The sequence below is a fragment of the Chiloscyllium punctatum genome, chromosome 16 (genome assembly GCF_047496795.1).
Source record: "Chiloscyllium punctatum isolate Juve2018m chromosome 16, sChiPun1.3, whole genome shotgun sequence".
Classification (NCBI taxonomy): domain Eukaryota; kingdom Metazoa; phylum Chordata; class Chondrichthyes; order Orectolobiformes; family Hemiscylliidae; genus Chiloscyllium; species Chiloscyllium punctatum.
This window is the reverse complement of record NC_092754.1, coordinates 18223687-18250747: the sequence shown is the minus strand read 5'-3', so window position 1 is coordinate 18250747 and position 27061 is coordinate 18223687. Positions and strand designations below refer to the sequence as shown.

At 43.9% G+C, this 27061-nt stretch overlaps 1 protein-coding gene across 3 annotated transcripts in view; it reads right to left on the bottom strand.

Moving 5' to 3' along the window:
• The window catches only part of LOC140487003 (chromodomain-helicase-DNA-binding protein 5-like), a 90026-nt gene that overhangs the window by 15100 nt on the left and 47865 nt on the right, over window positions 1–27061 (bottom strand). For 2 of the 3 annotated variants that reach the window (XM_072586337.1, XM_072586335.1), the window contains exons 17-31: window positions 24525–24698; window positions 24290–24431; window positions 22471–22602; window positions 20930–21047; window positions 19787–19911; window positions 18181–18409; window positions 15860–16029; window positions 14803–14977; window positions 13120–13206; window positions 12943–13031; window positions 7425–7558; window positions 6396–6540; window positions 3715–3880; window positions 2531–2607; window positions 965–1106 (exon numbers count right to left, since the gene is read on the bottom strand). In XM_072586337.1, coding sequence (XP_072442438.1) covers window positions 965–1106; window positions 2531–2607; window positions 3715–3880; window positions 6396–6540; window positions 7425–7558; window positions 12943–13031; window positions 13120–13206; window positions 14803–14977; window positions 15860–16029; window positions 18181–18409; window positions 19787–19911; window positions 20930–21047; window positions 22471–22602; window positions 24290–24431; window positions 24525–24698 — 2105 coding nt within the window. The remainder of the gene's footprint in view (window positions 1–964; window positions 1107–2530; window positions 2608–3714; window positions 3881–6395; window positions 6541–7424; window positions 7559–12942; window positions 13032–13119; window positions 13207–14802; window positions 14978–15859; window positions 16030–18180; window positions 18410–19786; window positions 19912–20929; window positions 21048–22470; window positions 22603–24289; window positions 24432–24524; window positions 24699–27061) is intronic. The other variant, XM_072586336.1, reaches the window with a different exon arrangement.

Here is a 27061-nt window from a genome sequence, read left to right as displayed (position 1 = left end):
ACAAGGAATACAATACTTAAGGGGTGCAGGAGCAGAGGGCTCTGGGTGTGTATGTGCATAAATCACTGAAGGTGGTAGGACAAGTGGATAGAGCAGGTGATAAAGTAGACGGTGTCCTCAGCTTTATTAACAGGGCATAGTGTACAAGAGATGAGGAGGATGCTGCACATGCACAAAACACTTTATTATATTAGATTCCCCACAGTGTGGAAACAGGCCCTTCTGCCCAACAAGTCCACACTGACCCTCCAAAGAGTAACCCACCCAGACCCATTTTCCTACATTTACCCCTGACTAATGCACCTAACACTAGGCAATTTAGCATGGTCAATTCACCTCACCTGCATATTTTTGGATTGTGGGAGGAAACCGGAGCACCCGGAGGAAACCCGCACAGACACGGGGAGAATGTGCAAACTCCACACAAGCAGTTACCCAAGGTGGGAATTGAACCCAGGTCCCTGAGCCACTGTGCCACCCGTGATAGACATCAGCTGGAGTAGTGTGGACATGTAGGGGCCACATTATAGGAAGAATGTGAATGCGCTGGAGGGATTTACAAAAATGGTTCCAGGGATGAGAAATGCCTGGTGTGAAGATGGACCTGGAGAAGTTGGGACTGTTTTCCTTGGAGTGAAAGGGAGATCTAATAGAGGTTTTCAAAATCACAAGGAATCTGGCCAGAACAGGCAGGGAGAAACATTCCTGCCCAAAAGGATAGACAGTGTTGGAGTACAGAATTCAATTCCAAGAGATTTTTTTGGATAGTTATTTGAAAAGAATTTGCAATGTCTTGGGAAAAAGGCAGAAGGGTTACATTAAGTCATGATGCTTGTTGGACAACAGTTACAATGGACTGAATAGCATCTTCTGCACCATAATAATTGTGATGCTGTAGCCATGGTCCCTTATCCAGCAGTGACTGACCATTAGACAGACCCTCACTGTCACCTCCAGTTCATACCTTTAGGTTGAGAAGGGGTAGCCAACTCCTGTAGTTCACACTCTCCCTTCTCCACTGCTCCTGCCTCGTTCACTTGTTTCTTGCTCTCCCCTGTTTCTTGAGGCTTCTCACTGACAGAAACAATGCTCCCGCCACTGGGAACCTGGAAAACATCAGGAGAGAAATCAGTGTAGGTACAAACATCAACCAACTGAGGCCTTCCCACCCTCCCTCTCTCCCTCCTCTCCTCTCATTGATCACTACCTTCAGGATACAGATTAATTGGGCAGTGAACTCTCCTGCATTTTATTTGCTTATCAAAATGCTAAATTGGAGGTAGATAAAGTTAACATTCTGCATCCACTGCTGTTTGTGTTAGTTTCAAACATCCACCACATGCTTCCTCATACCTCTATTAACCAACTTTTTTAAAAAACAACTTTTTCCCAGCTACCATCTGTTCTAGAGATGGGGGCCCACTGGACCTGAAATATTAATTCTGATTTCTCTCCACAGATACTGTCAAACCTGAGATTTTTCAGCAATTTCTGTTTTTGTTTCTGATCTCCAGCATCCACAGTGCTTTCAGTTTTTATTAAAGGATTGGACACTCTAGAGGCAGGAAACATGTTTCCACTGATGGGTGAGTAACGAACCAGAGGCTTAAAAATACAGGGTAGACCATTTAGGACAGAGATGAGGAGAAACTTCTTCACCCAGAGAGTGGTGGCTGCGTGGAATGCTCTGCCCCAGAGGGCAGTGGAGGCCCAGTCTCTGGATTCATTTAAGAAAGAGTTGGATAGAGCTCTCAAGGGTTATGGAGATAAGGCAGGAACAGGATACTGATTAAGGATGATCAGCCATGATCATATTGAATGGTGGTGCAGGCTCGAAGGGCAGAATGGCCTACTCCTGACCCTATTGTCTACTGTCCATCTCTATTCAGAGTCCGGCCCTAATTCTCAAAACTATGTTCCCTAGTTCTAGAAGCCCTAACCAGTGGCAATAGCTTATCTTTTTCTACCCTGCCTTTTTCCGTTGATGAGATCACCCCTTAACTTTCTAAAATCTAGAGAAAACAGGCTTAATTTGTATAATCTTTCCTCATAATCCCTGAAGGCCAGATGTTCTTCTTGTATTTTCACCCAATGTATCCTTCCTAAGGTGTTGTGCTCAGGTCTGCCCACAGTGCTCCAAAGTGGGATCTAACCAGGGTTTTGTGTTAACTACTGAAAAACCTCTGAATCCTTATACTTCAGTCCTGTAGATATCAAGGCCTGCATTCCATTAGCTGCCTTAGTTATTTCCTGTACCTGCAACCCCAATTGCCAGAGCGAATAATTATGAATGTATATGTGTAATTGCTGGCAGTAATTGTTATCATTGCATGCTTAATGCCAATGAAATCCAGTATCTTTGAGTTCTATACGGTCATGTGAAATCTATTAAAAGTAAGAAGGTCCCTGCTCTGATCCCAATCGAGTTGGCCACTGAGATAGCCCGTCACTTGTAGGTTCTAACAAAGAACCACTGACATAAATTTTAGGCAGAAGTTTACTCATATCACTTTTCACCTTCAAGACTTACCTCATTCTCCGTGAGCCTTTTGTCCTCCTGTTCTCTCTCCTTATCGTCCAGCCCTTCCACACGGTAGCCATTTTTTTCTGAAAGGGAAGAGAATTTTGTCAGTCATGTCAAATCTGTAAATCTTTTATAACATCCACACAACAGGATGACCCCAGCATCCTGACACCTGACACAAAGCAGGTAACATAAACCCAGTCACTACATTGAGATTAAAGATGATGAAGGATCACATGAGGGATTTCTTTGTGATTTAACCAGGTGTGGGCTCACGCAGCCTGGTAACTTGCATCTAATGTATGCTTCAGTCCTCCAAGGTAGGTGGCACTGTGAAGGTGCATGGTTACACCATTTGCCCTCCCACCACCAAAATAACATTTTCCCTCCACATCCCTACTCTCTGTGGAAACCAAATATAAATGCTGTAAATACATTAAAGAGGTGTCAACTCCAACTCAGTGGGGAGACTACTCAGGTGTACAGAGGTGATGGGTTCAAGTCCCATCCTAGCAATATAACGATAATCCAAGCCAACGGTGCCAGGTCAGTCCTGGTGTTGATGATTTGAAAAGACTGAAATAAAAGAGAGTAAGCTAAGTAATGTAGAAATACAGCAAAGCAAGGCAGAGAGAGAGAGAGAGAGAGAGAGTGAATGAGAGAGAGTGAGAGTGTGTGTGTGTGTGTGTAATGTGTGTAATGTGTGAGAGAGCGAGTGAGAGAGAGAGTGTGAGAGAGAAAAAGAGTGTGAGAGAAAGAGTGAGAGAGAGTGTGTGTGTGTGTGTATGTGTATGTGTGAGAGAGAGAGTGTGAGAGAGAGTGAGAGTGAGAGAATGTGTGTGAGTGAGAGAGTGAGTGTGAGAGAGAGTGAGAGAGAGTGTGAGAGAGAGCGCGCGCGAGAGAGCGAGAAAAAAGGGTGAGTGGAAAAGAAAGAAATAAACAAAAGAACAAGACAGAGAGCTTGAGAGAGTTCATTCATATCACGTGATGATGACCTCACCTCGAGATCTGGGGTTGGTGCACATTCCAACACAACACCCCCGTGGTAACTGATCATACACTTACTGCAGCATCAAAGGATACTGGAGACAGGAGGAGGAGGTGGTCATTGATCCCTTTGAGCCTGTTCCAACATTCAGCACAATTGTAGCCACTTACAGAAAGGCAGCGCGCGCCCCTTTGGAACCCACCTGTGGAACTCGGGGCTGGTGTACTGGGCAGGGGGCAGGCAGGGCTGGCTGCCACTGGGGTACTGGGATCCGACGAGATACTGTCAACAGGTTTCTTGTTTTCCGGGTGCTCCGGCACCATCTCCGGTGTGCTGTACCTGCCATTGATGTATTCAAACTCCTGCACCTTATTTTAAAAGGAAGTGAATTTTAACAATGAGAAGAAAATGAAACTAGAAATAAAAGATACACAACAGAACAGGGTAATAGAACGCGGGGGTGTGGGGTCAAACACTGACCTTTCAACTCTAGGTCCTAGGTCCAAATTCAGTTCAGTTCAAAATGTGATTCCCCTGAAATTTGAAGTTATCATGAAACAGACTGAGGAAGTATCCGACCATTCCATTCACCAGGAGCCTCCAAACAAAACCCAAAACCTACCCAACTAATCTCACTCAAAAACTGTCAAACAATGGACACTATTGTAGATCAGGCTAATTCTGGGAGCGTTCAGGGACAGAGTAGAGGGACTTTAACACTTGTACCTAATATTGTCTGTCATGTTTAAAGGTTCAGAAGCAGCAGAAAGCGTTCCGATCTTCACCTTCCCAAGTACAAAATGGACCCCAAAAAAACATAAAAGGCACGTGGCCTTCCAGTAAAAGTGATGCCATTAACCCGTTTTTCTTCATTCACCCTATAGAAAAGAACATTGGGATATTACGTGCAATTCTGATCTCCTTCCTATTGGAAAGATGTTGCGAAACTTGAAAGGGTTCAGAAAAGATTTACAAGGATGTTGCCAGAGTTGGAGGATTTGAGCTACAGGGAGGGGCTGTTTTCCCTGGAGCATCGGAGGCTGAGAGGTGACCTTATAGAGGTTTACAAAATTATGAGGGGCATGGATAGGGTAAATAGGCAAAGTCTTTTCCCTGGGGTCAGGAGTCCAGAACTAGAGGGCATAGGTTTAGGGTGAGAGGGGAAAGATATAAAAGAGACCTTAGGGGCAACTTTTTCACCCAAAGGGTGGTACGGGTATGGAATGAGCTGCCAGAGGATGTGGTAGAGGCTGGTACAATTGCAACATTTAAGAGGCATTTGGATGGGTATATGAATAGGAAGGGTTTGGAGGGATATGGGCCGGGTGCTGGCAGGTGGGACTAGATGGAGTTGGGATACTGGTCGGCACGGACGGGTTGAACCAAAGGGTCTGTTTTCATGCTGTACATCTCTATGACTATGATTCTATGACAACATGATCCCACATTCCCTTTATCACTGACGTCCATGAAGAGTATTGAGTTGATGTTCCCAGGTATAAGTGCTCCTTGTTGGCAGTAACATGTGTAATTGCTGTTTACTTTTGTGCCCTATCTTAATGCGACTTAGATCTCTCACTTGGTGACATTACTACTCAACAAGCTATTACTGTTCCCAAGGTTTTCCACAGTCTCTAACCCACTGAAAGATTTGAAGAAAGACAGGAAATGTTGAGCCACCTGATTCTGCTGAGTATTGGACAATAGAACGGCCAATTCTGGCTAGTGAGAAGATAAATGAGAGTATATTGTTACAGGAAGTGATATAATGTCACATGACTTTGCTGTCCTTCTTACAGACCCATAACAAGATGCAGCCTCACTACGCTGCTTCTTAAATGAAGTTAATATTTTCTTTACCACAGCAGGCATTGTAAATATCCTTGAAATTTTGTTAACAAATTATGGTTTGAATGTGTTATGACATCCATGATCATCACATCCTGATGTGAGACTTGAACCTGGACCCAGAGGCAGGGACTCTACCACTACATGAGAGTCCTTCTGTCAAGATCTTTTTAACAGGACCAAGAACATTATTAAATCAGATCTAGTGTTTTTGGTTTTTAATCTAGACTCCCAACATCTGCAATAATTTGCTATTGTGAAGGCTTGGCAAGGATCTCATGGGCTACACCTCAAAACACACCTTCTCCTCTTGTAGAAAATCAAACCGCACCCTTTGTACAGCGAATATCCTTTTCAATATTTACTCCACAACAAATTCCACCAAAGGAGATGTTTTATGTCTTACTGCTGTTTCTTGGATTTTGCTAAGCCATAAAAATTGGTTCTCTTTTTTAATCAAGTACAATAGGAAAAATAGTTCATTATCTGCAGTGAACTGTGGGATATCCCGAGATTGTGAAGGGTGCTATTAAATGCCAGTCTCTTTTTAGTATCTCTGATATTCTAAATAAATAACTGAGGTACCTGCTCTAGAAACAGCCTTTGCCCAAACCTCCACAAAAGGCCAGGAAATCCCCAATTAAACACAAAGTCAGGCAGTGGCCAGAATCCCAGAGCAGAATCGGACAGATCATACAGCCCTGCTCATTGCATCTATCCACTCACTCCACTGTCCACTCCCCTCTCACATTCCCCTTTCCCTGCCCCTACCCCACATAGAAATCACTGCCTCCAGAACAATGCAGATCTCCCCCTTACCGAGAGGGTATGGTTGCAGTGTGAAGCTGCCCCTCCAGTCAGAACGGGGAGTGATTTGGAGGGGAAGCTGACAAAGTTCCCATGACACTTCCACTGCATTCACTATGAATGTGCTGTGTCTGGGCCTGGTTGGGACAGGTGTCAAAAGGACAGGGGAACCGACACCACAGAATCAAGCCAATCGAACATCGAGCTACAGGAATTCCTGCTACCCACCTTCTTTCGCACTAGTGACATCACGCCTATCCTGGTGAGCACATGTTGCCGGGACAGCCCCTCCCGAGGGACACCGTCTGCGAAGGTCTCGGATCCATCAGCCCCTGGTTCACACAGGTGTCTCATAAACAGTGACACGTAGGCCCTAGGAGGAGGGAGTAAGGAGGCAAAATGCTTCAAGGTGACAGTCACGACAAACAACAAAACCAAACCATTTCCTCAAATTTGAGGGAGCTGGATGATTAAAGGGCTTGATCCTCATGGAGGACAGGGTGAAGTAGCTAAACAGTGCATAGGCTAACTGAGACCCCTCCCATGTGTGGAATGAGCTACCAGAGGAAGTGGAAGAGGCTGGTACAATTACAGCATTTAAAAGGCATCTGGATGGGTATATGATTTGGCAGGGTTTGGAGTAATATGGGCCAGGTGCTGGCAGGTTGGACTAGATTAAAAATCACATAACACTAGGTTATAGTCCAACAGGTCTAATTGGAAGCACACTAGCTTTCGGAGCAACGCTCCTTCATCAGGTGATTGGTTGGGATATCTGGTCGGCATGGACAAGAAGGGACCAAAGGATCTATGTCCGTGCTGTACATCTCTATGACTCTATGTAGAGATCATTTTTGTCCTAGTCATGGGGAGGCTGGGGAGGCGGGGGGGACGGGGGATGGGGGGGCGGGGGGGGGGGGGCGGGGGGGGAGCGGGGGGGGGCAGGGGGTTGGTTGGGGCCTGTACAATGGGTGTCAACCAAGGATGGATCATCCACATCAGTGACTGCTACAAAGGAGACCAGAAGTCAGGGCCAACTCCCTCGACTGCCCAGGACTCCTGAACACCCAAACCCAGGAGCCTCGTCAATCTGCCCAAAGACTGTCACGCAACCCACCTGCCCATCCCAGAACTGCCCAGGAATCAGCCCCCCATCACCCCAAGGGACATCCATCAGCAAGCAGATACAAAAGGAAGAGAGGAGCTGAAAGCACAGGGGAAATGCAGTTTGTGGGAGGGTATTTACGGGAAACGTACCTGAACTCCTTCTCACTCTTGCCCCGGAGATCTCGGACAAGCCAGTGAGAGTTGAAGGCATCCTGGGGAGGCATGCCCCAGCGCATGATGGCATTAACAAAAGCTTTACGTTGGCGAGCATTGAATCCAAGAACCTAGAACACAGACAGAATTAAAGATCACTGGGAGGCCAAATCACAGGTGCAGAAATCTTCACTCATTCTGTATCCTGGAACACCCATTCCAGTCTCTCCCTGCCCCCTCATCCCATCCACCCTCCTCCTGCCCATATCTCCTTTCCCTCTCCACCCCCCATCACCACCATCACCACCGCCCCCCCACTCCACTCTCGACACTCGAACAGAGCACGCCAGTAATATACATCATTGGCCTTCCCCCATTGGAGTCCATCCCATTAACATTCCCAAGTCAGAAGACCTACCAATCCAGCAACAAGATTCACTTGCTAGTTCTCTTTTGATACTGGCTGTGGGATTTTCCTCTGATCATACAACAACAACTTGCTTCATTTTGCTGCAGGTGCTACATAAACACATCTCTAGGCACTTCCAGGGAACATTATTTGACAGCTGTCTCAGAAGGAGCTGGTAGGGAACGTAGCCAAACACTTTGATTAGATTAGATTACTTACAATGTGGAAACAGGCCCTTCGGCCCAACAAGCCTACACTGACCCTCCAAAGAGCAACCCACCCAGACCCATTCCCCTACATTTACCCCTTCACCTAACACTACAGGCAATTTAGCATGGCCAATTCACCTGACCTGCACATCTTTACTGTGGGAGGAAACCGGAGCACCCGGAGGAAACCCACGCAGACACGGGGAGAACGTGCAAACTCCACACAGACAGTTGCCTGAGGCTGGAGTCAAACCTGGGTCTCAGGGGCTGTGAGGCAGCAGTGCTAACCACATTGAAAGAGGCAGAGTTAAGGGCGTTTTAACGATTGAAGGTAAGGAAGAGGGGTTGAGGAAGAGAACTCCAGAGTTTGTGCTGCTAAAGGTATGGTCATGAATAATGCAGCATTTAAAATAGAAAGGCCACAGTCAGAAAAGCACAGGCACCTCAGTGAGTAACACAGTTGTAGGAGTTGTAGAGTTAGAGTCGTACAGCATAGAAACAAATCCTTCAGTCCAACTAGTCCACACTAACCATGTCCACACTAAATTAGTCCCACTTGCCTTCATTTGGCCCATAGCCCTCCAAACCTTTCCTATTCACATACTTATCCAAATGCCTTTTAAAAGTTGTAACTGTACCTGCATCCACCACTGCCTTTGGCAGTTCATTCCACACACTAACCAACCATTGTCCCTCATGTCCTTTTGAAAGTTTTCTCCTCTCACCTTAAAAATATGCCCCCTTGTTTGGAAATCCCCACCCTAGTGAAAAGACTCTTGCTATTCACCTATCTATGCCCCTCGTGATTTAATAAACCACTATAAGATCGATAACCTCAACCTCCTACATTCCAGTGAAAAAAGTCCCAACCTATCCAGCCTCTTCTTATAATGTAAACCTTCCAGTCCTGGCAACATCCTGGCAAATCTTTTCTGACCCCTCTCCAATTTAATATCATCCTTTCCATAGCAGGGTGACCAAAACTGCACACAGTACTCCAGCAGAGGCCTCACCAATGTCCTGTACAATCTCAACATGATGTCACAACTCCTATACTCAAAGATCTGAGCAACGAAAGCCAGTATGCTAAATGCCTTCTTAACCAGCCTCTTTAGCTGTGGTGCAAATTCCAAAGAGTTATATACCTGAGCCTCGAGGTGTCTCTGTTCAAAAACATTACACAGGACCCTACCATTAATTGTGCAGGTTCTCCCCTTACCAAAATGTAACATCTCGCATTTATCCAAATTAAAGTGCATCTGCCACTCCTTGGCCCATTAAACCAACTGATCAAGATCTCTTTATAATCGTAACCTTCTCCACTGACCACTATTCTGGTGTCATGCGCAAACTTACTGACCATGCCCCCTATATTCTCACCCAAACCGTTTCTATAAGTGACAAACAAAAAAGGTGGCCCCAGCACCAATTACTGTGGAACATCACTGGTCACAGGCCTCCAGTCTGAAAAACAACCCTCCACCACCACCCTCTGTCTACCATCAAGCCAATTTGGTATCCAATTAGCAAGCTCACCATGTGATCTAACTTTACTAATTAGTCTACCATGTGGAACCTTGTCAAAGGCTTTATTAAAGTCCATGTAAACAATGTCTACCACTCTGCCCGAATCAATCCTTTTGGTTACTTCCTCAAAAAACTCAATCAAATTTGAGAGACATGATTTCCCTCACATACAACCATGCTGACTATCGTAATCAGTCCTTGACTCTCCAAATGCACATTAATCCTATCGTTTGGCTCATCTCCAACAACTTACCCAGCAGTGATATCAGGCTCATAGCCCTATAGTTCCCTGGCTTCTCCTTACTGCCCTTAAATAAAGTTGAGATTGGAGTATTCCCAAAACAAGGATGAGAACAATGTGGGACTTGGTGAAGTTGGGGTCACAGGTAAAATATTTTAGGATGGCCTCATTATACAGAGGTAACAAACAATAGGGAGAAGGTCTTCAAGAAGCAGCTGAGTTGAAGCAGGGTGGGGTCAGATGGTGCTCCGGAGGTGACAAAAAGCAAAGCTCATCACTGAGACAAATATGACACCAAAGTAGTGAAGAGTTTGGTTCATTTTCAGAATTTTACCAGGGACAGGGCGGAGTCTGTGGCTTGGAAATGGAATCTGCGTCAGAAACGGAAGACAATAGCTTCAGTCTTTCCAATATTTAATGGGAGGAAACCCCTGCTCATTCATGGGGGGGGGGGGGGGAACGGGGGGGGGGACTTCATGCTGACAACACACCTGACCATTTAGATTATTTGGGTTTCTTGGACTTGTTAAACATGACCTGGTACAATGTCACATTTTGTACAATGTGTTTATGGCTGCCTTTGGTTTGTGCACCTTTCCTGCACAACTTCCAAAGGGAGGTCTCTTCTGGGGAATATACCTGCAAAATGTAAAAAAAGACCCTCAGACTAGTTTCCATTGCCTGAGGGGTCGGTGGAGAACCAAGTGTATTCTTGTTTTGGTCTTTTCTTGGACCTAGGGGATTACATCGCTATGGAAAGAGGGAGGAGTATATCCAATACAGTGTCGTGGCATCTTATGATGGAGCTGACCTGATGGTCCAAGCTGGTGTTTTAAATAAAGTAGTAAATATTCTGAATTTGACTGCCCTGTACCCGCACATGATCCTGTCTCAAGCCAGGAATCCTCCAGGAAATTGCCTCCCTTGAGCCATCAATCTTTCTCCATCCACTCCAGATTGTCAGGAAAACGGGGAAGGAAGAATAAAGCCCAGGCAGCTGGGCAGGTGTTAACAACATTCCGTGGAAGTGGAGCCCCGTATAGTCAGAGCAGGTTGTGTGGAGCAGTGGCTGGCAGGTTTCATTCCCTAAAAGGACAGTAATGAACTAGTTGGGTTTTTAAGACTACAGTTTTGCCATTTTTGTTAACTAGATTTTAACTTATGTTTTAATATCTATCTGCCAGTCTGTGGTAGGAGTAGTTATGTGACCAACCACCTCCATAGGAACAATGCTGAGGGAAACACATCATTAGAAAACAAGTCAAAATTGCCTTACAAAAGGAAAATCCTGATGGACAAGTTTATTGCAGTTGTTGAGGACGTAACTGGCGCGATAGATAAAGGAAACCAGTAGACGTAGTATATCCAGCTTTCCAAAAGGCTTTCAGTATGCCACGTAAGTGTTAACAGACAAGATAAGAATTGGGAGTAATACATTACGATAGCTAGAGGATTGGTTAACAAAGAGGCCATTTTCAAGCTGGCAGGCAGTGAGTGGTGGAGTGCCATGAAGATCAGTGCTGGGGCCTCAGCTATTTACAATCTGTATGCAGTTTGTCGAAGTTGGCTGATGATATAAAGCTAGATGAAAAAGTAAATCTTTAGGGAGGACGAAAGAGGTTGCAAAAAGATACAGACAGGTTAGAGAGTGGACGACAAAGCAACGGCTGGGGTAACACGTGGGCTCTGGAAATCATTCCGTTTAGTGACTTGGAATAGAAAAGCAGAATCGTTTTTCAAAGCAGTGTGAAACTTGTAAATATTGATGTTCGAAGAAACGTCGCTGCGCTGATGCAAGGATTATAGAAAGGCAGCATGCAAGCTCAGTAAGCAATTAGGGGTAAGCTGCAAGGGGATCGGAGGAAAGGGAGAAAACAAAACTCATTACAATTGTATAGTTTTAGTCAGACCTCATTTGGAATATTGTGTGCAGTTGTCTCTATGCATTTAAGAGATATACTTGCAGTGGAAGCAGTACAAAGGTTAACTAAACTAGCCCCTGGGATGAGGGGATTGCCCTATGACGCGACACCGAGCAAACTAGATCTTTATTCTCTGGATTTTAGAAGCAGGAGTGGTGATCTCACTGACACATACAGGATTCTGCAAAGCCTCAACAGGATGGATATCGAGATCGTTTCCTTTGCTCAGGGAATCTAAAATACAGGGCCCTGGTCTCAGGGTAAGGGGCCAATCACAGGATTGAGGAGGAGAGAAATTTCTTCTCTCAAAGGGCTGTGAATCTTTGGAATTTTCTGTCCCAGAGGGTTGTGGAATCTCCATCATTTAATACATTTAAAGCTCAGATAGTCAGATAACTGTTCTTCAGGGATAATGGAGTGGGATAAGTGGGATAATGGAGCTTGAGATCAGCTACAACTACAGAATGTTGGAGTCAGCGCAATATGGTACACTCCCTCTTATCTCCTGTGTTTGTTCTCACTCTGACCTAGAGGAGTAAAATTTAAATGTAAACTGAGAGCACCTTTTTGGTATGGTGTGAAAAGGTAAAAAGATTTGCTCTTCTTTCTGGTCTGCAAACAGCCCAATAACAGGCAAAGGAAACATCCAAAAAGTAGGAATAGAAAGAGATTATTCAACCCATCAGACTTATTCCACCACTCAGCCACCTTCGCTCTAAGGCCCTTGATAATCTTCCCCACCTCCTCAAAAAAACCCAATTAAAGATAAAGATCAGGGATTTGCAACAGATCCAATGTGTGTTTGCTGGAGTCAACGTAGAGGTAGCTTTACTCTGTTGCTAACCCTGTGCTGTACCTGTCCTGGGAGTGTTTGATAAGGACATTGTCAGGAGAGCTTTACCCTGTATTTAACCCCATGCTGTCCCGATCCCTGCCCCAGGAGTGTTTTATTGAGACAGTGTCGAGGACACTTTACTTTGTGTTTACTTCTAGTCTAACAGAGTAGAGGGCATTCCAAATTCAGTTTAAAAGGAGTAAACAGAGCTTTACTCTCAGTTTAAAAGACAGTAATGCTTTACTCCATCTAATCCTGTGCCGTACCTAGAGTTTTCAGAAACATTGTAGAGGGAACTTTGCTCTGTATCTAACCTTGTCTAGTAGTATTCAAAAGATCACAATGAAATTAGTTTGAGGATACTACTTTTACCTCAATGTTCCCACCAACCCGTGCCAGTAAGGGTGGGAGGGGTTTGTCTCTTTCGGACTTAAGCTGTCTCCGTGACTGTCTCCTCCCAGCTGGAAAAGACAACATTCAGGATTGAGTGTTCTGGACCAACACAGCTCTCAATTCCAATACAGCCCCGAATGAGAAAGGAGCCCTCACCTTCAGGCTTCTCCTCAAAGTCTTCATCCTCATCTTCTGACCCTACAGAGTACTCAGACTGATTGTCCGAAAGGTCATCTTGCCACTCTGGAAAAGACAGATCAGGACGACGGGTAGGAGTAGGAACACACAAAAAGGGAGTATGGGCAAAAGCCAATCAGCCCATCAAGTCTGTCCTATACCAACACAGTGCAACTGAGCATCCTGGGCACCCAGCACCTCTTGCCTACAGCCACATAACCAACTGAGGTAAAATACAACTAAAGCTAAGTCAGGATTTAAAAACCTTTGGCAAATTCCACTTTGACCTGGTGACCACAAAAGGGAAGAATTGGCATTTACTCAATATCTTTCATGACACTGGAACGTTCCAAAATGCTGCAGAACCACTTTTTGAAGTGTATTCATGCCTGTAATGTAGCAATTTGCACACACTAAGATCCCAGAGACAGCAATAGGATAACAACAGTAATGTCTGTTTCATTGATGTTGTTTGAGAGATGTATATGGGCCAGATCACAACAGGGAGGAAGTTCTATTATTTGTTGACAATGTGTCCTGGGATCTTCTAAGCCCACCTGAGAGCATAGAAAGGACCTTGATTTACAATCATCTGGAAGATATCACTGTTGACAGTACAGCACTCCCTCAGTATTACATTCAGTGTCAGCATGGATCATGGGCTCAAATCACTAGATTGCAGCAGCTTGAACCATGACACCCGACACAGATTAGAATGTGATCCATTGACAAAATTGACAAATTGTCTAATGCCCACCAAGCATTTTGTAAGTTGAGACTCTGTCTGTTGGATGTCTCCCAACATCTACTCAAATAATTGCAGCAAATCACACTTGGTTCACTCATTCCAGACCCTTTATGTAGTTTTTAAATCAGTGGCTTTTAATCTGGCAGTGTCAGCTTTTCTCAAATCCAGCTTTCTCCACCCATTGGGTAAACCAGGTATCAGACTGATTGCCATCCCCTGACCCTGTTGCACATGTGCAGAGCGATGGTGCATACACATTGCAAACATATTTTGTTTTGTCTTTTTACTTTGCTGGTCTTAAAAAAGGAGCTCCGATCCCAATCCTACTGGAAGATGAGGAATTATCCATGAAGTAGCTGAGACCTTGACAATGGTTGGGCAGCCAGAACGTTCAAGCAGTGAGTAGCTCAACTATCCCAGCCAACACATTTGGTCCTTAGCTTCTAACAAGTGGCTGAACTCACGCAGGGCGACCAAACAGGCAACACAGTTCACACCAACACACCCGGCTATGCGCAGGAAGGGAACCAAACTGAGCCCTTTTCCCAGGTAGCTCTCCTGGAACAAGGTTGTGCTGCTCAATAGGTTCGGGCCCCAATACCAAGGAATTCATACCCAGAAGTGGCAAAAGCTTCAAGGAAAGAAAGGAGTAGATTTCCAAATTTCCAACGGCATGATCTAGCATACACAAACTCACCCCACCAGCCCTGCCAGGGAGGGTGGGGCTACAGAACAACTTCACAAATCTTTAGTCCGACAGTCATGGTGGAGTAAGAAGCTGAACATTGAACCAGCTACAGAAGGGAAGGGAAGGGAAGGGAAGGAACTCACAAAAAGTCAAGGAAACAAACTGGTTTCAAACCCAGACAATCCCATCCCCCATTTCTCTGCCATGTTTTTGTGAAGGTAAGTACCTTGATCCTCTTGGGAAGCATCGTTGTAGTTGACTTGTTTACGAATGCGTTTGCCTTTGCCCAGGTTCCTGGCCAGGTCCTCTTGTTGCTGTTCATAATGATGTCGGAGAAGCTTTTCCCAGTAATCAGGGTCCACATTCTCTTCCTGTTTAATGATCTCTCTCTCAACTTCCTCCTAAGCAATTCAAGACCATTCAAAAGGTCAGCCGCACTCAAAGGAAATCCACAAGAATCGAAAACAGAACCTACAACATAAATAAATGTCGCCTCCTAATTCAGGTGGTTACTAACTGCATTTGGAACTTGAGCCAGCCACAATGCAGAGGCTCTTTCCTAAAGTGCATCTCAGGGGAAAGCAAATAAGGGTCTAGGGAAATGTTTTTGTCAGGATGTTACAAAGTAAAATCTTGGTGCACAAAAGTTAATGAGTCTTACATTAAGAGTTACTGAACTTCAAACAATCACTAGGTCATCCGTCAGCCTCTGATGTTCAAAGGAAACGTCCTGAACCAATTGTACCAAACCTAAACTAGCAATTCAGTGTATTTCCTGAGGGTCCAGGTCATGCCACAGTTAAATGCAGCCTGTCTCTCACTCACCTCCCCCAACCTTGGCACTGTAGAGAGCCTTCAAATAACATTACTTGGTCTGTAGCCACTTGGGGGAGGTTTTGTGATCCACAAATGTTAACTGCCCCAGTAACTGGAAAGTAAGCGTTATTTATAAACCAGACTATCCTTCGTCATGAATTCAACCCACTCCTCTCCAAACAATCTCTGCTTTCTTTTCCTTTATTCTTCTCAATCTCTAATCCTTCAGCACCTTTCACACCAAGCAACAGGTAGAGCCATAAGAGTTGGGATAAATTCTAGAACCTGATGCTCTAGCTCTGGTAACCTTGCTCCCCATTAGACTGATAGTTTCTTTATAAATTCCTAATAGCAGAGCACTTTCTCTCCCTATCCCAGAGGGCTTTCCAGATCCTGTTGAACTCGGCTGCTTGCTCCGACTGCACAGAACTCTCATGGCTTTAGGAATGTTGAAGGAAAATTGTCACCTGCTCATCTTCCTCCCGCACCACGTACTGAGCAACTTTAAAGGAGCTGAGATACTCGTTCATGTTCTGAATGTCAGCATCATCTGTGGCATTCTGGTTACGGTCCAGCAGCTTGGAGATGGCACGGTCATCATAGTGTATCATCCTCATCTCCTCAGCCTCCTTCTCAGCTGCAAGGTAAAGAGCAACAATCAATACTTTGTCTTCTCTTGGTGTCGAGCTTTTTCGAATGACCAGGTTGCAAACCAACAGCTCTCTCATAACATCATTTTCGTCACTACAATATTCTTAATCATTTACCATCCCAGCAGAGGCTAACAATGGGCAAGTCAGATCCCACACTGAAACCTGGCTCAAGAGATCAGATTTTTATTTGTTTTGATTTTGAGGAATGGTGTTTTATTGCTAAATAAGCACACAATGCTACAGATATTGCTTTCACAATAAAAACAGAAGTTTGTACAAAAGAAATGAAGATAAAATAATAATCAAAACTACTGAGATACAACTTCAAAAGATTTTTAAACACAGAAGTATAATCCTAAAACATTCCTTTACAAAATTAAATAAATGAAACAGCATTTGTATAGTAGCCAAAGCACATCACCGGTGCAGTATCCAAAACACCACTTAAAATTTTCATACCGTTATCTAACGCTTCAGTAGTTAAGTTATTTTTTAAAATGTTTAACTTTTAGACTGAAACTGTAAATAGCTTTTTTCTGGAAATCACATACCTGAGTATATGGACTTTAAGTAACCCCTTCAGGGTTTTATCCCAACACACATAATCTGGGATTAACACTAATTCTTCATTGAAAGGTAACCCAGTTCATTATATATCTTTTCATACTCAGGAGTACCTTTCTGCACAGCCATCCCATTCCAAAGGACTTCACAGGACTGCTCCACTCAAAGCCAAAAGGGTAACTAAAAGTCTCTCTCAGCTATAGGCACAACTTGTGGATGCTTTTCCGTTCATGTCCCTTTCTGTGAGTCTCTTCCCAAACTTGATTTTTTTTTAAAATTTAGGGTCACAACAAAGATCATCTCTCATGACAAAGCAGACCCACCTGAGCACATATCTGCATTTACTTAAAAGAAAATGCCTAAGACTTCCTGTTCCTCTTACGTGACCCAGTTAAGACCACACTGGAACAGCTTGTTCTTGTCAATCTTTAAGTTCCTTTCATAGCCATCAGAAAGTCACCTCAAGCTCTTCATTTCCAAACAAATTAAATCATAATTCCTTAACATTTTCTCACAATTTAAATTTCACAATCTTTGTTTGTACTCCCCACTCCATGTTTTCTTTAAGGGCAGCAATCTCTGAGATTCCCTCAATTTATATTCTAAAATCTGGACTCAGACCAAGCTCAGATTAAAGAGAGAGTTCCTCTCGTTTTTTAAACGCTATTTTCTCCTCCAGCATTCTCTCCTGCTGTAGTGAAGTCAGTGACTCTGACTCAGGTACTACCCACAACTGCTCATGCTCATCTACTGATTTGCTGTGTCTCTGACAGTCTACATGGCTAAAAATCACAACACCAGGTTATAGTCCAACAGGCTTATTTGGAAGCACTAACTTTTGGAATGTTGCTCCTTTGTCAGGTGGTTGTGGAGTAAACGATTCTAAGACATAAAATTTATAGCAAATGTTTACAGTGGGATGTAATGGAATTATATATTGAAAAAAACCCAGATTGTTTGTTTGTTTTTAACCTTGTAAATCCCAGTCCAACACTGACATCTCCAAATCAGCCTACATGGCGAGTGCTAGTGGGTTAAATCAACCATAAGGCATCACAATTGAGACCAATCCTACTCTTCCCCCAAAGATAATATATTTTCCACTTATGTTCACTGCAGATGGATCTCTGGCTAATCTTGATCTCTAAAACAAGCCCAGAGAGTCCTTAGCGCTGCCACATACAACATCACTGAATTATCACTTGTCAGAGCGCAAGTATCCAGGTTTGAAAGGCCCATACTATACCAGACCACGTATTTATGGCCTAAGGTCAGTAGATATTTACTCATCAAAGGAAGAAGAAAATATGAAACCAAGCTACAGGTGGATGGTTAAGACATGCTTGAACTATGATCTTGTTGAATGGCATGAAACAGACTCAAGGGGTTAAATGGCCTCCAACAGTTCTTACATATCAACTGCACTAAATCACCAGATAAGTCCTAATAAAGATCAGTGGTAAATTGTCAACATTCAGGGCAGGGTGAGATGTTTCCCCTTATAGTCCTTCCTGGCTCTCTTATATCTGTCATGCAGACCCACCCCATCACACCAGCCCTAACTTTCTCACCTTCATCGTCCTTGAAGAGCTCCTCTGTGCCAAACTTGAGAATATCATCCAACTCCTGTTTGGAAAGTGAGCCTGACTTGGAACCCAAGCCTGGCCGAACCACCAGGTGAGTCAACATCATCTTTTTCTTGGCAACTTGCGTGATGCGTTCCTCCACTGACGCTCTGGTCACAAAGCGATAGATCATCACCTTTTTGTTCTGACCGATACGGTGAGCTCTGCTGAAGGCCTGAAGGACAGACATTCGATTTGTTAGCTCCTCTCCTCAACAATCCCCCCCACTGGGGCCTCTCCCCTTCACCTCTGCCCCAGACATCTTGCACTTCCTGTACTTTCCCAAGACAATTGAAACAGGCTGGGCTCTGGGATATTGGCAAAGCATCCCAGAGAGATCCAATGCTCCAAGTTCGCCTCCTGGTGAAGGAGTGCCTGACCTCAGTTTCACATATCCTAATCACTGATAAGCTTTAGGGAACCAAAGGAAGAAAACAATCGCTCATAACTGACAGGTATAGCGCAATGAAGATCAACTTCTCTCTCATGTCAGGTTTCACCACTGAATTCCTTTTTTATGTTAAAAATTTCTCGAGGTTTAGGCGTCACTGGCACTTATTCATAATCATAATGCTTCCCGGGGATAGAAATGGTGGTGGGCCTTCTTCTTGAACCAACGGTAGTATTTCCACATAACTGAAAGGCTTTCAAGTTCCCTTCACAGGAAATTTATTATTAAACACATGCGCAAGGGATTGGAGTCAGGTTCCCTTCCCTAAAGGATGTCAGTTGGGTTTTTCGTTAAACAGTAGCCCAATGGCTCCAGAGTCACTTGTACTGACACCAAATTTTTATTTGCTAAGTTTTAGAACTGAATTACACAATCACTCAACACATACCATCTCCAAAACCCTATTAATTCGTACTATATTCAGTCACGGTATGTGGGTGTCACACTGGCTGGGCCAGCACTTATGGTCCATCCCTAGTCGCCCTGGAGATGGCCTGGTGAGCTGCTTCCCTGAATCATTGCAATGTATTTTGTGTAGGTAAACCTGCACTGCTGATGGGGAGGGAAATTCCAGAAATTTGCCTGGTGACGCTGAAGGAACAGTGACATATTTCCAAGTCAAGATGGCAAATGGCTTGGAGGAGAACTTGCCACTCCTGCTAAAAGACCAAGTTGATCCTTAATAGCTCTAAATGACCTTTTAGAAAAAAATACTTCTGGGAGACATGAGAATTTCAAACTTCAGTGACTGCCCATTGCTAGCTGTGCGATACTTGCAGGAATATTAAGAATTAACGAACCACAGAGTGTGGGATTGGAATCTCACATAAGCCAATAGAGAATGACATTAAGTTCCTTTCTGTCAAAAGCATCAATGAACCAATTGGATTTATTCTATGCTGCTTTCAGAGTAATTTCATCTGGTATCAATCCACAGATGGCAGGGATTTCTGAACTTGGGCTTGAACACTCAATCTCTATTTGCTGTAAACCCTGATGTCACAGAATTAAATTCCACACAGCGACTTTACAGAAAGAAAGAAAGAAATTGATGTCAAACAGTCCTTCTCTGAAGACTCACGAAAATGTGCATACTCTAACCTGAATATCATTGTGGGGGTTCCAATCTGAATCATAGATTATAACAGTGTCTGCAGTAGCCAGGTTAATGCCCAGGCCCCCAGCTCGAGTGGAGAGAAGGAAACAGAATTGCTGGGCTCCAGGGGCTGCAAGGACAAAAAAAGAGAAAAATATGGGTGAGCATCCAATCAGTGAATCTTCAGAATCTGTACAGCCACAGAGAAAAGGGAGGTTCTTTCTAAAACTTTTCTCAAGGACCTTCAATATATTTTTGCTCACCAAAAATATTAAAAGATGTAGAGGCATGGCAGCTGGAGTTCGGATGAAAATCAGCCATTATCTTGCTAAATGGCAGAACAGACACAGAGCTGATTAGTCTACTCCTGTTCCTGTACATGTACCTAAATAAATAACAGCAAATCTTCTGCTATCAGTCACGTGCCCTATTAACAGGACATTGTGTGGTGCTGATTTGCTTCAGAACAGTTATATCAAATCACAGATTCCACAGATGACCAATCAGCCCAGCCTGCCCATACTGGCCCTCTGACATAAATTATCCTTTCAGTTGCATTCCTAACCCTTTCACTGTACCTGCCTTGAAGACAATTTTACAATTGTTCATCTTCCCTTCTCTTACAGTTTGAGACTCCAATTATTTTAACACTTTGAATTTAAAAAACTAATCTTTTCTTTCATTCTTCTGACAATTATTCTAAACTTACCTCTTCACTAACTGAGCAAATAACAGACATATTTTTCGCTGTGTGACACATCAATACCCTTTATAAACATGAACAGTCCTGCCTGATGTCCTCTCAATTTTTCTATTTTGTTTTAAAATGAGACCTCATTTTTCCATCTCCCCACCTACTTCGAGTTTCTCATCCTTGGTGTCAGATTAACAAATCCCTTCTGCATCTCCTCTGGAACCCTGACATCTTTTCTTAATGTAAAAGGACAATAAACAGAGCCGAGACACATGGTGGTCACAGCTTTGCCACTAGTGTCACGTTTATTCTGTCAGTGTGGAGAAAAGTTCTTTATTTCGTTAAGCCTGGAGACTGCTCAACAAGGTTCCTGGATGAAAGGTACATTATTGCTTTCCTAAGAGCCATAAAAAAGGAAGTAGAAGTTCCCTATAAACCACCAACATCTGCTCACCATTAAACCTGTCAATAGCCTCTTGTCTCTGGTTGCCTGTGATGCTCCCATCTATCCGTTCATACTTGTATCCATCATATTCCAGGAAATCTTCCAGCAGATCCAGCATTTTAGTCATCTGTCAATCACAAACAGCATGTTTACCCAAAACTGCATCAAACTCTGCTCTCTCCGCTGTGCTCCTTGACGTACACTGGCTTTCCGTCCAGCAACATCTCAAAAGTTTAGTAAAAACTGCGGATGCTGTAAATCAGGATCAAAAAACAGAAACTGCTGGAAAAGCTCAGCACATCTGGCAGCCATCTGTGGAGAGAAATCAAGAGTTAACATTTTGGGTCAAGTCACCCTTCCTCAGAATTAATTCAGTTCTGAGGAAGTGTCACTGGATCTGAAATGTTAACTCGGATTTCTCTCCACAGTTGCTGCCAGACCTGCTGAGTTTTCCCAGCAATTTCTGTTTGTCTTGAAATTTAGATTTACTTACTTTGCTCAAATCCCTCCCATGTCCTTAACCCTCTTTTGAAGGCACTGAAATCTTATGAATTGCAATCACTGTTGTATTATAGGCAAATGTAGCAGCTTGCAATTGCATAACAAGAGTTCCACAAAGTGACAGTGCATTAAAAGACCAGTCAATCCATTTTGAGCCAGAGGTGAAGAATTAAACTCTGATGAGGACACCCAAGACCACCTGCCCTTCTCATCTTTCAGAAGGTATTTTAATCTGAGAACTGAGGTGGTAGGTTTTAAATCCCAAAATCAGCACATCGAAGAGTGTAGTGCTCCCTCACAGTTTGGATTATGTGGCTTTAGTCTGTGTGGAATTTGAAAAAGCATGCTGTCAAACTGACACATCAAGAGAAAGCTGACCTCAGTCTTAAAACATTCAGTTAGTTAATCCACACATCTCCAGGAGTGTTCACTGGAGAGGAAGCTTTGCCCTGGGCTAAATACACCCTTCCTCACCCCCGGGGGGGAGGGGGGTAGTTGTGGAGAAGAATAACAGTGGAGGGTGAGGAGAGGTAGATAGAGATCCCATTTGGGATCTTGGTTCAGTAGGTAGTTACTCAGATAATCTATTTGTGATGATGACTGAGGGTTAAGTACTGGCCAGCTCAACTGGAAGAATGTTCCTGTTCTTCTTTCAATTAGTGCCACACTAATTAGTACCTGATTACTTCAGAATTAGAAAGTTGGAGGTTTAATTGCCACTCCAAGACATGAGAGGTTGACACTCCCAGTGTAGCACTGAGGAAATGCCACTCTGTCAGAGGTGTCACCTATTGCAGGATACATTAAATCGAGTTCTGATCTACCCTCATGGGCAGATATAAATTATCGTAAGGCACTAATTCAAAGTGACATCTTCCCTGATGATGGCCAACCCTTATCCCTCAATCAATACCACAAACAGATTATTTGCTCATTATCACATGACTGTTTGTGGAAGTTTGCAGAGTTTGAGTTAGCTGCCACATCTCCTGCAATGCTGCAGTGACTACACTTCAACTGGCTGCGAAGCAACTTGAGACATCAGTTACCTGAGAGAAGATCAACACTCTGTGGCCGTGGCTGTGCAGTTTCTTCAGCATCTTCTGTAGTAGTATCAGCTTCCCTGAGGACTTCACCAGAGAGTTCCCATCATATGATCCATTTGGTAAAACCGGAGCTTCCTGTCAACACCAGCAAAGCAGCACCACCATTAATACTGGTATCAAGTCCAGTGCACACAGTCAGATGCCACATACACCCGCCTGCAGAACAGCCATAGGAGAGGGCCCTCTACTCCTTTCTGGGGAGCAATAATTCCTCAGGGATGTTTAGAAGCCGCAATAGCCAGTAGTTCATTTTTTGGGTTAGCCTAGTGTTTATTTCTCAGAGTAATGAGGACCTTCCTCATGAACAAGCAGGTATTGATATAACCCAGTGCCCTGCTGGGACTGGTTCACATCTTGGTCTAGGTCAGATAAGGACCAAGAATTTCCTTCCCATTAATAAACCAGTTGGGGCTTTTACAATATCCAACATCTTCACCAGAAAGTTCCAGCAGATTCATGGCCATTTTTACTGACACTAGAATTTATTTCCAGATTTTCAAGAACTGACTCCAAATCCTCAAACTGCCATGTTGAGATTTGAGTTTATATTCTCTGGATTGTTAGTCCAGTAGTTGAACTATTAACTACACACTCTTGTGTATTACGTAGTAGCAGCTGCCTCAATGCAAACGATGTGGTATAATGGCCTCATCAGATGACCAAACTTTCCTGAATTACTGGTGGCTCTGCTCAAGGCTGTGAGCATCTCAAACATTCAGTGTGGTCCTAATGGGGAGACTACTCATAGTCAGTCAGTCAGGTGAGTGCCGGATCAAATCCAGGTCACTGGGGCATAAAAGCTCAAACTATTGTATCACCTTGTTCCTGATCTCAGTCAGGGTGAGCGGTGACCATATTGAGGCTTATAAAATTATGAGGGACATGGATAGGCAAGATCTTTTCCCTGGGGTGAGAGATTCCAGAACTAGAGGGCATAGGTTTAGGGTGAGAGAGGAAAGATACAAAAAGGGACCCAAGGGGTAAATTTTTCAGAGAGAGGGTGATGCTAAATGGAACGCGCTACCAGAGGAAGTGGTGGAGGCTAGTACAACTACATCATTTAAAAGACACCTGGATGGGTATATGAATAAGAAGGGTTTAGAGGGATATGGGCCAAGTGCTGGTAAATGGAACTGGATTAGGTTAGGATATCTGGTCAGCATGGACAAGTTGGACCAAAGGGTCTGTTTCCATGCTGTACATCTGTGACTCTAATAGGAACTTTATAAATCAGGCTCTTTGGCATGGTGTTAGTGTTCCCTGCCTTTCAGCCAGTAGGCTCAGGTTCAAATCCCACCTGCTCCAGAGATGTGCTGTAACACATCTGTACAGGTTGGTTAAAAATAAACAGAGACGATATATTTATATTGACTGTGATATGAAACATGATGATGTTCTGAAAGGCATTTTGGGGCTCTTGTGGTGGAGTGGGAGTACCGACTTACCTCTAAGCTAGGGGTCCTGGGTTCTGGGTCCATATCCCATCTGCTCCAAAGGTATGTGATAACATTTCTCAATAGATCAATTAGAAAATACCCCTTGATTTACTCACCTATACAGACCAGAAGAGTTCTCAGTCTGAATTAAGTTGCCCAATCCAAGTCAGAATTGCTTGGAGGTTTCCCTTGATTAAGGAAGGGGGAGAAAGAGATGCAGGGCTCCTTCTCACAATCACTGCCCAACAATTCCCACTGCAAGTGCAGGGCAACAACAAGATTGGATTCCAATAATTACAATTTCTCAAGTGGTATCAGACACGTACCCCTGCTGCGACCGGAAATAAATAGGGATGGTTACAACACTTCTTCAGATCCATCATGATGTTCAGCAGGGACACCTGGTTCCCACCCCCTTTTGAATTCAGAGCCTCGAAATTCTTGGTCAGGATGAATTTGTAATATTTCCTGTGAAGCCACACAAACAACAAAAATAAAATGTAAGGATGAGACTTGAGCAGAACTGGATGAAGATTCGCTGTTCGTGTTTTCACAACTTACTTCTGCATGGAGCTGAGTTCCACACGGACTATCAGCTCGGTCTTTGATGGCATGTTCTTAAAGACATCAGCCTTGAGACGCCTCAACATATGTGGGCCCAGGAGGTCGTGAAGCTTCTTAATCTGGTCCTCCTTTGAGATGTCTGCAAACTCCTCCAAGAAGCCTTCCAAGTTGCTGTAACAAAACAGGAACAGGGTAAAAACAATGACTGCAGATGCTGGAAACCCTGGTATTCCTGATGAAGGGATTTTGCCCAAAACGTCGATTTTCCTGCTCCTCAGATGCTGCCTGAACTGCTGTGCTTTTCCAGCACCACAAAACAGGAACAGTCACAGCTGCCACATTATTCTTCAGTGCTAAACCCAGGCTGTCTGAAGGTGCATCCAGCACTATCTCCTTCTCAAACCAGTTTCTCAACTGGACAACACAGATTCCCTCTTTATTCAAAAGTCAGGGTCATTAGTAAAGCCAGTCACCCGTACTCTGCTTTCAATCATGTCCACACACCCAGTGTTTCAGCTTCACCGTGGGGTCTGTACTCCTGGGCAGCCATGCTTGGGTGAACAAGGTCTAGTGTAGCATCCCTCAGGTGGCAAAATGACAGCCAGAGCTCATGCTGTGAGCTCCAAATAAACACCGGGGGGGGGGGGGGGGGGGGGGGAATGCAAAAACCCAGAGTGTGATTTTTCTCTTGGCTCAGAGGTTTTAAAAATAAAACACATGTCCAATGAAACAATGGGGAGACAAATGTAAATTCCATACCAGCACAAACTTGCTTTATGTCCCTGTGCACTATGCCCTACCCTTCCTCTCCATGGAAGTAGCCTGTGTCCAAATCATGGCAATCTCCCTTTCTACCCCAGTCCCCATTCCCCTTTCACCAATACGGCCCTGTCTCTCCCTTCACCATTTTAGACACAATCCCCTTCCTCTCTCACCAACACAGCCACTGTCCTCCCTCTCCATTATAGTTTACCCTCCTGCCAGCTCTCAATAAAGTTGCATTTTACACTCTCGGCCTCCCTCACCAAGAGATTCCAGAATCTACCGTGTGGAGAAAGTTAATCAGAGCCAAACAACAATTCCAGAGTTCGGGAGACGAAGGAAACCAGCAACTGGATCAGACCTCCAGGTGGTGAGCCAGTAATTACGGTTGTGAATGGGGATCTGGGTGCATTCCCCCACCTTCGATATCACATGAAGAATGGGTAAGGCAAGGGACCAGAGACTTAATGACAATAGGAAAAAAGGGGAAAAAGGGTTCTATACAATGTGGATGAGCTCACATTTGTCTACATTTAAATCCATTGCCATAGTTTTGCCCATTCACTAGACGTGGAGTTTCTCTGGATTTGAGTCTCAGTAATGGATAGCGTTGGATAACAGGGTGAGACTTTGTTTTGCTGTTTCTGTGAAAATCATTTAAACACCATTCCATATTTAGAGAGCTTGATTACTTTGATTCTTGATGTTGATATACTTTTGACGTATGTTAAATGAAGTCTCCAGCCTGGTGTGACTATGTTTCAGGGAATAATCACCATATTAACTAAAATAAAATCAAATGAGCTATCAGGCAGTAGATGGCCAGTAGTACCTACATCTGGGATTGTAGTATGAAAAAATAATTAATCTGATCATTTATTGTAAGTCTGTGCAGTCATTAACAATCTGCACATTTTTGTTTGGTCCACTCTGTTAGCCGATGCTCCCTCTCTTTAAACATATTTCTAACAATTCAGTCAATGAAAAATATAGAATCAGGATTTCAGTGAGATTCTTAACATCTAATGTGGACTACTGATCATAAAATCAACTAGTCAATAGTTTGTCACCTTTTAGTTTAAGAAAAATGCTTAAAAGGTATTTTGACTAAAATATTTAAGAAATATTAATTGTTTGACTGGAGACTCAAAATAATCACCCTAGGATTGAGTTCCATTATCTATCAATTTCACTCCCAGGATGCGTGGGAACTCTCAGCACAAGGCTATCACACATTGGATCCAGCCTAAGGAGGATCTAGCCTTATAAGCATTCATATAAGATCGCAGGAAATTGCAATCTGATTCCAGACTGAGATGAGGGATGAATTGAGGCTGGATAATTACAGTGCGGTAGTGAAAAGCTACAGTGGAATTTCCAATATAATGCTACTGGGCTGTAATATTGCTAAGTATTGAACTTTGAGTGGAATTCCCATGGAGAGTTACATGCTGTAGATCGCACAGCCTTTGATTAGATCCAAACTATTGTCAGGTGACCAGAAAGCATAAGGAGCAGCCAGGGAAGTGCCAGAGATCAGCGTGAGAGAGAGCCGATACGGAACCAATAGAATCATAGAATCCCTCCAGTGTAAAGAGGCCTTTCGGCCCATTGGGTCTACACCAAACAGCACCCCACCCAGACCCACCCCTACCTGTAACCTTGCATTTCCCATGGCTAACCCAGCTAGCCTGGATACTTTAGCCTGGGAGAAAGTGAGGACTGCAGATGATGGAGATCAGAGCTGAAAATGTGTTGCTGGAAAAGCACAG